This window comes from Thermobia domestica, chromosome 5, assembly GCF_964235325.1.
Source record: "Thermobia domestica chromosome 5, izTheDome1.hap1.1, whole genome shotgun sequence".
Taxonomy (NCBI): domain Eukaryota; kingdom Metazoa; phylum Arthropoda; class Insecta; order Zygentoma; family Lepismatidae; genus Thermobia; species Thermobia domestica.
In genome coordinates this window covers 144,141,718-144,155,081 of record NC_137458.1, presented here as the reverse complement: position 1 = coordinate 144,155,081, position 13,364 = coordinate 144,141,718, and the positions used below count along the sequence as shown (strand labels likewise).

The 13,364-nt window shown below is 34.6% G+C and overlaps 1 protein-coding gene across 3 annotated transcripts in view; it reads right to left on the bottom strand.

Annotated features, from left to right (window-relative positions):
- Positions 1-13,364, bottom strand: part of LOC145686146 (ATPase family gene 2 protein homolog A) — a 66,919-nt gene that overhangs the window by 6,553 nt on the left and 47,002 nt on the right. For all 3 annotated transcript variants that reach the window (XM_081759134.1, XM_081759136.1, XM_081759135.1), the window contains exons 7-9: positions 11,859-12,068; positions 8,391-8,654; positions 4,781-4,945 (exon numbers count right to left, since the gene is read on the bottom strand). In XM_081759134.1, the coding sequence (XP_081615260.1) occupies positions 4,781-4,945; positions 8,391-8,654; positions 11,859-12,068 (639 nt within the window). The remainder of the gene's footprint in view (positions 1-4,780; positions 4,946-8,390; positions 8,655-11,858; positions 12,069-13,364) is intronic.

Here is a 13,364-nt window from a genome sequence, read left to right as displayed (position 1 = left end):
CACTGAAGACCAATGATATTCTTTTCTTCAAATAATACTTTTAATACTTTATTTTAATTATTTATTTATTTTTCTTAATGTTGAGGAAAATATTTCTTCTTCTTGTTGTTCACTTCAACCATAGGTTGGTGGGCAACATGGAAATTTTAAAACTCTTCTCTCGCTTGGGAGAGCTGTTTTATACTTTGATAAGGCCTCTTCTTCGTAATTGCATCTAGATACGAATTGTAATTCCTTGGTCTTCCTCCTGCCTTTCCTCCTATCAGCACGGTGATCCAATCGGAGTGCCGAATAAGATGGCCAAGCATACTGTTTCTCCTTTTTCCTATTATCTTCATGATCTCTCGTCCTTCATTAGCTTCCTTTAGTACGTCTTCATTCCTTTTCCTTTCGGTCCATGATATGCGCAGCATTCTGCCAACACCACATTTCAAATGCTTCCAGCTTGGATATTTCAGCTTTTCTCAATGTCCATGTCTCTGATCCTTAAAGCGCCACGCTCCATATCAGTGTCTTAATAAATCGTTTACGAACGTCCAGCGACACATTTCTTGATGTTAGTAGTCCTCTTTTCCTATAGAATGCTTGTTTAGCCTGCGCTATTCTGGAACTTACGTTTTTTTCACTTCTTCCGTCCGAGGATATTAGACTTCCTAAACAGGGGAACGTCTTAACGTCTTTGATTTTCTCTCCATGTAGCCATACGTTTGCCTCTTCCTGTCCTGCTCTTGTGCACTTTATCACTTTGGTTTTCTTCTTATTTATCTTCATTTTGCATGCTTTCTCCAGTTGGTCATTCAAGTTTGAAAGTGCTTCCTGCCATTCAAGTTTGAAAGTGCTTCCTGCAAGTCCTCATCGTTCTCCGTTATCAATGCAATGCCATCAGCAAACCTTATTGTGCTGATAACCTGACAATTTACTTTTACGCCTTTCTAGTTTTTCTCAAAGAATTCTTTCATAGCCTCTTCTATATAAACGTTGAACAGGAGAGGTGAAAGTTCACATCCTTGCCTCACTCCTTTACTTATTCTTGCTTCCTTCTGGTCTCTTCCTATAACAGCTGTCTGGTTCCTATAAAGTTGGTATATTATTCTTCTGTCTCTAATCCACTTTTAGATTCTTCAGCGCTTTGCACATGATATTCCAATTTACGTTGTTAAAAGCTTTCTCTATATCTACAAATACTATCACAATTCGTTTGTTTATTTTGATGTGCTGTTCCATAATCAACCGTAGACTCAGTATTGCTTCCCTTGTTCCCCTTTTCCTCCTGAATCCAAACTGGTTCGTTTTGGATTTTCCCTTCTATTCGTTTTGTGATAAGTTTGCACAATATTTTTGATGCATGGGAAAGCAAACTTAATGTTCTGTGTTCTTCGCGTTTCCGTGCGCCTTTCCTCTTCGGGATAGGTATCAATATGCTTTTCTCGAAGTCTCTTGGCACTTTTCCCGAGATGTACATTTCATTGATAAGATTAAATACTTTCTTCTTTGTTGCTATTTTGAGATTCTTAATCACTTCCGTTGATATTTGATCTATTCCTGGGGTTTTACCATGTGGCATTTTCTCCAAAGCATTGTCAAATTCGGACTATAAAATTGATGGTCCTAATCCATTTCCATCGACGTCTTCCTTCTTTATCTCTTCTTCGTTCACTTTGTCTCCTTTGTAGAATTCTTTCAATGTATTTCTTCCATCTTCTTGTTATCTGCTCCTCTTCTATTAGCGTTGTTCCGTCCTTGTCTATGATAATGTCTGTGCCTTTCTTTTTCTCACCGAACTGTTTTCTAACTTTTTTATATGCCATTTCTGCATTGCCTTTGACTATATTTTGCTCAATTTCTTTGCACAAGTTGCTTATCCAGTTTTCTCTGGCCTTCTTTACTTTTCTGTTGATGCGATTTCTGCACCTTCTGTATTCCTCTTCTTTGTTTGTTATCTTGAACTGTCTTCTTTGCCCCATTATTTCCAATATTTTTGCTGTTATCCAGGGTTTATAAATAGGTATAAGCTCTGAATTGAAGAATTATGTTTCATAAATATACTGTGACGATTTAGGTTTGTATATATATCACGATTTCAGCGCACGCTGTCGACAGAATAACAATATATTGCAAAATTTAGCAGTTAAATATTAAAGTAATTTGAAAAAGACAAAGTATAAGATAATACGGAAGAACTTAGTAGTACAATATTGAAATTAATAATAATTTTGGTTTTGAGCTAACGAATAATACTTGTAAAATCGTTTACCTTGGCAACGACTTGTCTAGAACATATAGGATACAATGCATAATACATGACTATTTGGCAAGTATTAGGTTGAACTTCAGTTGGGTTAGCTTACATTAAAAGGGATTAAATAATTGTGCAGCCAATTAGAAACAACTGCGGGCAGATTTTAATATTTTATCATAACTGCTCTTGAGTAAAAGTAGGCGGTTGCAGAACCGTACTTCTAAAGCAGTATTCGCGCCTACTAGTTTTGTTGATGTCTTCGTTTTCATGAAGTATGTATAATATGTACCAATATTGTGAAACTCAGCAATGCTAATAGATTACTACGCATGAGTTTTCATATAACAATCATATAACAGACACAGATCCCAAAACTTTCTCAAGGCTTCACCTTGGAGACAGCATTTAACCTTGTAATCTATGACGAAAATAAAATAAGCATAAGACCTCGAGCCAAAAGACGCACCTGTAACACTATCACTTACAAAACAGATACTCAACAACCAATCCCACAAAATCAGTAAAAAGCCGACTGCGATTAAGTAGCAAATTTTCAATTACTGACACAGGCGAAAAAAAAAAAAAAAGTTCGAGTTAGAAGCAGCGATTTACTTCCAACATACCTATAAAAAAAGCTCAGCTTACCTAGGGAACGGAATGAAGAAAGGATTCTCCAGCGCTTTCAGGTAATGAACATTCCCAGGGTACATCACTAAGGTTGGATTCAAATTTGTATAACAAAGTCAGAACTCATTATAGGGAGTTGAGAGTTGGAAATCAGAAGTCGGGAGACAGAACTAGACAGTGACGTTATAATGTGTACTGATTCGGTACTAAGTAGGCAGTATGTGTATTTCGAGTGTGTGCAGTATGTGCAGTGTACAGACACTTCCCGGATACCATAAACAATGAGTTTTTCTTGTGCAGCACCCAAGTAACAATGAGAAATTGTTAAAGCGTTTATCGAGGCAGTATACACCACTTAACTTAGATCACTTTTCATATGCATTCTGAAAGTGAGTATCATTATTTTGCAGGTGTATTTCTTCATGGTGAAATCTTTATAGTATGGTTATTTACTTCCTGATGAGACCACATATCGTTGACTTTTTATCCAAAGAAAGCACTCAAACTCTAGTTTTCACATCACTTTATGATAATTGGTTGAGGTACATTTCTGTTTCAATCTAATCAAGCCTTGATCTACTTATCTATCATTCAACCCTAAAGATTACTGATAGTCTTTAGAAGACATCGATTAAGTCCTGTTCTAGCTTAAGTCACGTGTGACACATAATATTTTACTGAAGCTTTCATTTGGAATATTATAATATGCCTCCATATTACGAAGTCATTGCAAAAGTCATGGTAACTATTTTTTCTCGAAAATGGTAACGAATAAAAAAGTTCTGAAATATGCAAATGAAAGGATAGTTCATATGGAAACATTAGATGTAGGGAGATGGATGAATACACAAACCAGCATGAAGATATAGCACGAGAAAAAAGACGAAAGAAAAAAAATGTCGTTGCAAACGTGTTTTACTGTCAACTGCAAGAGTACACAATAGTACAGAACAGGAACACGTACTTGTGACATCTTAAAGAGTTCCTCGAAGTAGTCTTTCAAAGAATCCATCACACACTGGCAACGCTATGGAAGACGCCGAATACCCGTGGTTTCAACATGAGCGAATCTTCGGATCTCAAGCGTCATTGCTGCGGCAATTTCCTCACGTGTTCGAAAGCATGTTTAACGCAATGGCTCTTTCAATTGTGGTATGAGGTCATAATCGCAAAGTAGTACGATTGGCGAATATGGTGGATGCTCCAGTATTTCCCATCCCCATCGCGAGAGCAGATTCCGCACACACGCTGTCAAGTTGCCATGGAGAATTAATGCATTGTGTAGACGTTCAGGACGTTTCTCCCGAATAGCCCGTCGTAGGTGTCGTTGCAGGAAAGTGCGACAGTAGTACAGTGCATTAAGAGTTTGTCCATGTGGGACGAAATGGCACATAATCACTCCTTTAATATCATAGGCATTCGACTCCTCTAATACAAGTTTCAAACGAAAAAAAAAAAATCGTCTTTTTTCTCGTGCTATATCTTTATGGTGGTGTGTGTGTTCATCCATCTCCCTATATGTAATGTTTCCATATGAACTAACCTTCCATTTGCATATTTCAGAATTTTTCCATTCGTTACCATTTTCGAGGAAACAAAAAAGTTGCCATGACTTTTGCAATGACCCTCGTATAATACACATTGATGGAACCATAATAGGAAAAGTAGTTAGTGCTAGATGTAAAACGAACTAATGCGACATACTCTTCCAAAGTAAGTTTTATAGTACAATAGAACAAAATGGTATGTTTATACTACTATTCCCATGGAATACCGAATATTATGGCAATATGATGAGAAGTTACCGTATATCTAGAGAGACGGAGAGTTATATACATTTCTTCATAGAATATATTAAAACATTACATTAAAGATGTTTTCTTAAACATGAGACTAACAGAAACTATATCTTACTTCTGCTCCAGAGTATCCACTTGTTTTGGAAACCAAATCTTTAATGGAGACATCATTTCCAACTGGTGTTTTGGAGAACTGAAGGTTGAATATTTCTTCCCTGGTATCAGCGTCAGGAAGAGGAACGTAAATTATACGATCAAGTCGCCCAGGTCGAAGAAGAGCCTATAATTAAAACAGATTCTAATTTCAGAGAGCTTCATTATTTGATCTTCCACAAACCAACCTTCTTTGCTTTAGTCACATTCAAACGTCAGTGGGTACATTATAAGAATTTATTTTCTGCATTTTTATTCGACATGCAGAGCAGAAAATTTAGACATGCCCAAAATTCAAATTTCTGTCTAAAAAAATAAGAACAGTAAGCGATTTTTTAAGTGCAGTAAACCCTTTTAATCGGAGAAAAATAACATGATATAGAAGGTTCGCATTTAAGTATGGGTCACAGAGGCCCGAGTTCAAAGCGACACATTAAAAAGAAAAAAAAAAAAAGAAAAAGAAATTGAAATATGGGCTGCAAAAAAAAAAAAAAAAAAAAAAAAAAAGACTGTCCACGAGAGAAATTTGAGAGAGGTCTATACTGAAAACAATATTGGTACCACAGTGCGACCGAGCTTTCTCGTTACGATACTACTGGTGTTAGAAGAAACCGGCTTATTACAGATTTACGCTGGTAGTTTATGTTTTGACAATGTAAGTGTTGTTTTTGCTTATATGTAACTACAAAACAAATACGAGAGGCGCAAAATATTCCTGGGCCCATGGGTATTGGGAACAGCAAAAATGTTAAATGCGTCCTGGATGTAGGTTGCATTTAATGTATTGTTACATATTACATTGCTAATTTTATGTAATGTCCAGTATCTTTCCAATAGACCAAGAATCATATCACCGTTAATATGCACTTGAATCCAATTATTCTTGGTATATTAGTCGGATGGTAACTGGACGGAACTGACCATGACTTTTATTAAGGTGCCATCCAAGAAGTAGAACCCAATTAAAGCAATTAAAATAACCAATCGAATAAACTTGGTCAGAATAACCAGGCTACGTGAAGATTACTCGATCTTTCCCCTACATGGCAATAGCGAAGGATTATTTTGCTTAATGGCTTCTATTCTCCTCTAAAATTCTTCCAGAAGCTTCTAAATTATTTAATATCAATTTACACAATCAAGTACCAATAACGGGATGTTCAAATTATCCTCTTCTTTTCCAAAATTAAACTTAAGAGAAGTTTGTTCAATAGCGCTGTATAAAACTAGTTTTCAACCTGTTGGTAGCCGCAGACCAGCATATGATGATTTAAAAAAAAAAAAAAAAAAAAAAAAAAAAAAAAATGTTTACAATCCACGAAAGTTAAAAAAGAAGAAAAAACTTGGCACATAAGACAGTACATATTGGAGGAATTTAAGAATACTATGTATAACGCACTTTTCATTAGTACACACATTCACAAATTGGCAAATTCAATTTTAAAAATAATAATAAAAAAATAAAAGCAGTAAACAATTCGCAACATTATGCACACACAGATGAAAATTCGAGTTGAGTATTGGCTTGTGATATGACAATATTAACTACAACTGATGAATGGACACAGTGACTCAGTGGTAGAGCGCTCACCTCGAGTGCGAGGGGGTCCATGGTTCGATCCCAGGTGATGTGAGTTTGGGTGGAAACACATTGTGCCCAGTTTCTTTCTATACTTCCAACTCATCAATTCATTTTAATAATAATAATAATCCATATCGTTTAGTCTACAGAGGACAATCGTAGGATGTAAAACTGAAAGAAGATTTCATTTTTCATTTATAATTAAAGAAACAATTTTCTGTTTCTTACAACTTTTATATATTTTATATGTTTATATGTCTACATTTTTAGTTTATATATATATAACCTCAAACCTTTGTTATGAACAAATTCAAGCCTATTATAATTAGACCGCCAGCAACGTGGTTCTGCATGGCGCTGACGTTTCTTGGACCCAATTAATCGCGTTACGCAAGGTATTCCTGTATATTGATGGATAACCCACATCAAAATTAACCTTTTGAACAGGTAAAATAATTTAGGAAACCAGTGCTTGTCTATATTTCGACAGATGAAACCTGTTCATTATATATATCTTCTTTTAGGATGCGACAACGCAGTTACATGTCTGTATTTAGCATAGAACAATGCACAATTTTTGATATTCGAATTTTAGAAATTATACTTCTGGATATTTCCAGCATCTATACCTTCTAAGCTCGTCAGGTATGAAAGATGACGTTCCTTGGAGATTACACTACTCGAGGAAGAAAGCAGCCTGAGCCATTTGAGGAGCTGCCTTCCAAAAAGATACATGTGCACCTGAAACAGATTTTGGCAATATGAAGAAAAAAAAAATCTACGACCATGATGGGATTGCATGCAAACTACAATTTTTTAGGTAGTAAAATATAGGAACAAGTACTTTCTGGTTGGAACTGTGTATCTTATTCGATAGAGGCACATATGAAAAATAATATCTAATTCAAATCTTAATTTGGAATTTTTAGTGACATATACCCTTTTGGCTGACACCTCTCGATTTATGGTAGGTACCATTCCGGCATTTACCTGGTGAGAATGACGAAAATCCAGAAAAACCTCACTTAGAATGGCTGGCCAGAAAAGGCTTTTACACTTTTCCAACAGCAGTTTAAATAAAGGCTTTCTTATCGAACTACGAGTATTAGGAGCCCAAAATATAATAAGTATTTGCTAATTAAATACATACTAATTATTTGCTGAGCAAAACTATATATTTTCATTAAAAATTAAACATGTATTAGAGTTTCATCAACTAACTCTTTGGCTTTATCAGACACTGAGATACAGGGTAACTGTACAATCTTATACACATACTTATGATATTAATGAAAATATATAGTTTTGCTCAGCAAATAATTAGTGTGTATTTAATTACATACAAAGCAAAGCTTCTACTTATGGAAAGTATTTGCTTTTCGGTCATCCTACTTATAAGTCTTTTGAAATATAGTCAACTGGGTGTAATTTAACATTACGATATGCAATCAATTATTCGTTTTACAAGTGATTAACACTCGCTTAAACTAGTAAGTTTCCCTATGACGGGAAAAATATTGCCAGTAACTCGAGAACCAAAGATTTGCACATTTTATTTTCCATGTGTACTAAGTTTGTGTCAGTCTACCATAATGCAAAATTTGGTCGAAATTAGACGATTTCATTGATCGCGTCTAAATAACAATTGTGAATTTTTTTGTTAAAATCTGACAAGTTCAAACCCCAAATTTGATGACCATAATAGTACATACGCGTACTATACTCATCAAGGTCTAACACGAGCCCCAAATTTGGTCAAATTGGATGAATTTCATTAACCGGGCACGATATATACTAAGTACTTAATTTGAAAAAAAAAATTAAGGAAATTGAAGGACGAAAATACTCTAATATATATATATATATATATATATATATATATATATATATATATATATATATATATTAACACTCATGTCTATACGATATAATTACGGAATCACTACCCGGAAGTAAATTACTAGTAATCACGCTACTGCATTTATCTCACCTTATCTATGCGATCTGGCCGATTAGTTGCCGCCACAACAGTCACATTTCCCAGAGGTTCAACACCATCTAGTTCCGTCAACAATTGCGCCAATACACGTTCTTGAACATTAGTACTACTGGATGAACTACTTGCACGTTCACCACCCAAAGCATCCAATTCATCAATAAATACGATAGATGGAGCAACCTGGCGAGCTCGTCGAAATACCTCTCGGACTGCCTTTTCAGACTCACCAACCCATTTGTTAAATAATTCAGGTCCCTGCAAATAAACAAAATCACTTTAAAGATTGACGCTTTATAAAGTATTACACGTGTATACCAAAATTATACCTCATCCTAATTTATATATTTCCTTGAGATAACAGTTAAAGTTAGTTGCACAAACATTAATAAAAACAGGATAATTAACATAAGAGGTTGATCCGTCTCCATCAGATTAATTTTCAAATAGCGATATCTGTCAAATTGGGTTTCATATAACAAAATCTACGTACAAGTGTATCAGTTTCTCAGTTGTTGTGTAGCAGAGTAAAGGTACTATAAAAGGCCACCGAAAAAAAAAAATAGTTTTTGGAAAGGGTTCGTTACGGCTTTTTCCCAAGCAAACTAGTATTTCGTTGCTGCGCCTCGAAGAACCGCTATGTGTTAAAACCACAACTTTTCAGAAGAAGCAAAAAACATTCCGAACTCTTAAAATTTTGCAAAATATACATAGAAACACTTGAAAAATATAATAAAATTGTTCCTGCGTTAGCTTACTTCAGCAATATTATATTACTATTTCTGTGTTTACGTAGCACATGTCGGTTTATCTTTTGCGCCTTTATAAGCACATATAGGATTTGTATACATTAATCAATACGTACGTGATGAGAACCTGAAGCCTTTCATTTCCTATTTTTTTTCTTTGTTATGGCGAAACAATTGAATATTCACTTATCACATTATAAGGGACGCTACCTGATAGCTTTTAGGTTTATTTGCACAACATAACCCATTTTTGACAAAAATGTCACATACGGTTCTTTGAGGCGCAGCGACGATTTCCCGCATAGTAGAACATCGTCAGAATCTACTTTTTGCTCCGAATGGCCACTGTTAGTGTTATAACTAATTAAAGTTATGCAAAGCCACCTCGTCCTCAATCCACATCATTAACGAAATCAAATCCAAAGACGATGTCAGTAGAACTCACAAGACCTGTGCTAAAATAAAGATTCGTGATATGGTGGCCTGTCACTATCATTATAAGCCAAACAGCGGACAGCGCATTATAAGCTAAACAATTATCTGTAACCCAATCAACAGTGAATCGTGTAATCCATGTTAAGTATTAGGTGTTCATGAAAAAGACTGCTGTAACTTTGCGTGTCAACGAAATGGAAAAAAAAAAAAAAAAAAAAAAATGAAAGGTTCTATGGTTGTCACTGGTCTTTGCTACCGAAGGAAGGTCAAGTTTCATAAGGTCAAAAATACTGTCGAAATCAATGCTTCTTCTTGCCAAGAATGTGTACTACACCCAATTTACATAGACGAAATACCGACGACACCCATCTTGTAGATTGCACCAGTACAAAACTTCAAGTCTAGTCAAAACATCGCTCGACTTCTTCAGACGCATGACATCTGCAGCTAGTAACAGCGTTTTTCATTATGTCCAGTTCGCACAGTAATCAGTCTCTGAAAATTCTGCAAGTATGAATGGGTCAATACATCTCTGGTGTAGCTGCAATGAAAACTGCTACAGCAGAAACTGTGATGTTGTGCAAAGGTCTACATGTGTGTCCATCACGTCGAACATGATAGATGGTGATGGAGTGGAATATTTTAGGTATGAAACAACTTTAATTTGTTCCTATGCAAACGGATCAGCCTCTGTATTCATAAAACGTTAGTGGTGGAGGTCGTCCCTTACAATTTATATGAATTACAAAACAATTTGACTATGTTAACAAATTCATGCAGTAAAAGTTACAACAAAATTATTTTTGTCCTATCCCTTCAACAAACACCGTTGAAACTATGACACACCAATAAATCAAGAAAGCTGAATACATCTAGAAATGTTCACGAAAGGCAACAGAAACAAACGAAAATTATTAATATTACAGCATTCATAAAGATAAGCTAATGAATAGTAACAAGCAACCCAGCACTGTTAAATTTGGCAACAGTGAAATTACTTTAAAAAATGAGCTACGATGTTGTAGACTGAATCTCGACTTTGATGACTTGTTAAAACATTACGGATAAATTAAGACAAAAAGGGAAACAGAATTATTCAAACAAACTGAACACATTTATTATCACAGGCTAAACTAAAAATGCTAAATAATAAACTAGTATGAGCCACTGCCATTTACTTTTCGTTGCCAATAGCAGGGTTGGCTGGTTTAAACCTTGTTTTAAACCAGCTGGTTTTTCAAAAAAAAAAAAAAAAAAAAAAAAGCTTTAAACCGTGTGAACTTCATGGTGACGTTTACACATATCAAACCATCAGCATTACGTTAATCTACTTTTCACCTTTTAATTAAGGGGTGCTGTGTTCAATTCTCGGTCGAACCACAACCCATCTTTCAAGTGTAAACCAAGTAGCGATTCGAGGTGTCCCTTCAAGCGAAAGTCTTCTCTATGATAACCTTGGTATTTCATAAGGATGTTAAGCCTAAACATACGAAATAAAACCAAATTATATATTTCTACTTGAATGAATGCCTGTTGTTTTACAAAGAAGCCAAGCTTGCTTAAATATATTGATAGAAATTGGCAAAATTTATCAACTGCCTACGTAGCTTCCAACATCAACTTGGGTTTGACTTTGTTTTAATTTTATTGAATGATATCTACATACCAAATTTGTAATTTAATACCGTAGTGATTATGATACGTTGACCTTAAAATTTTACATACAAATACATTTAAAGTAATAATAGGATTTTCCCAAAGGCTAAGGCGGAAGTTTCCCGATTTATATATAATTCTGGTATAATGTTGTTACTTGTGTAACTGTTTATCTTTTTGTCCTTCTGAAGTGACTCTTAACAATTATATTAACAAGTAGGCCTATGTAAAGATCAGTACAACGTATTTTTATCAGAAGTCCTTCGTGAGTGAGTCGGCAATCGCATTTGTAACCAATTAGTTCCGGTTTTGTATCCAAATGGACAATTTCTCTTGGATGTAAGTAGAGAAGCGGTTTGGATTCCGCTTTAAGCTTATGATACCCCTTCCAGCATAACCTTGTTGTTGCATATTAACATCAAGGTGAAACAAATTTCTGTCCATATCTAATATAAATACATAGATTAAATTATTTAAAACAAAAAAACCTGGTTTAAACCAAAATACCTGTTTTTTGTTGTTTTTTTTTTCAATAAAAACCATGGTTTTTGCCAACCCTGGCCAATAGTAATTCTAAATAAGGTACAGAAGACATAAAAATTTAAAGCTACAGTTATATTACCTTAATTGATATGAAATTTAATCCACTTTCTGTAGCTAATGCCTTTGCTATCATTGTCTTTGAACACCCTGGTGGACCAAACATCAAAATACCTCTCGGAGGGGTTATTCCCAAGCGATGAAATGCTTCAGGATGTACAAGAGGCCACTCTATTGCTTGTTTGATCTTTAGCTTTAATTCATGTTGCCCTCCAATATCTGACCAGCGAACCTACAAGAAATACAAAGAAAAATACACATTATTCTATAGATAAAGATACTTGACTTGAATTGATGTATGTATAATGAGAGAGAGAAAGTTTGTGTGGTGTGGTGCGAGATACTTTCTACCATGAATCGAATGTCCTGTCCTTAAAACGAGTTCAAAATTAAAAATAAGAAACAAATATACCAATACACAGCTATGATTCAGTCAGTAATTAAAATAACAATTAGGGTACTTTCAGGTAGATAATAAACGTAATTATACGTCAGTGAGACATAATAGAGAGAACCATAATTTATTGATACTACATTTGACTAGGATGTCAGCCTCAATTTTAGGAATTATCACCTTATTCAAATTTTTCTTAGCCTCAATACTCAAAATATGCCTTTTACCGATATATTTTCTGTTTTTCATTCTTTAATCCTGAACTGCGTTTAGTAAAAACAATAAGGGAGTTTTAAAAGATAAGATTCGAGCAAATCTAGTTTTCTGTACTCTTCATGTTAATTAGTAAATAACTGAAACTGGGAAGTTCAGCAAAAAACAACATATAGGTTTCAATGGCCATATAAAATTTTGTACCAAAATGCGTGGTGAATGAGAGCGACACAAGAGATTTGCTATTTAAAGAATGGAGATTATTTGAACAGTTACCAACAACATTGAATATGGATATATATAATTTGCTTATTCAATAATTTCGCAGTCGGTAGGTACATTTTAGTACAGTTTGTTGAAACAAACAATCATGTCCTCTTTAAGTAAGAAAAATATACCCAAACAGTCATTCGTTTCGAAGTCATTCGTTAGTTTGAGTATTCACAGTTTAACATACGTTTTCAGTATTAGAGAAATGGACCAGTGTTATTAAGAACCGAAGCATGTGTACTCCCACCGGCGATATTAACCATTTAACCACGAAGGAACTAATAAAAGAAAATGTCTACCCATATGTCAACTTTTACTGACGACTGTACGATGTATATTAACACTAGAAAGAAGAAAAAGTTACAGATATGAATCTCAACTTTTAAAATACAAATCACTATTGGCCTCCGTATCCTAATTTCTGGAGCAAAATGTTCTAGAGTTACTTCTACAGACAAAATAGCATACTTACACAAAATAATCATTCAAATATATATGAAAGTAAAAATAACAACAACAATGCCTTCTAAGAAAGGAAACACAGCATAATTTGATGTAATGTTTCATAGCATCCAATTTAAATTAAAATAACGATTAGTTAATTAAACTAACTCTCTGCTATAGGATTACATATAATTGCATAGATAAGCC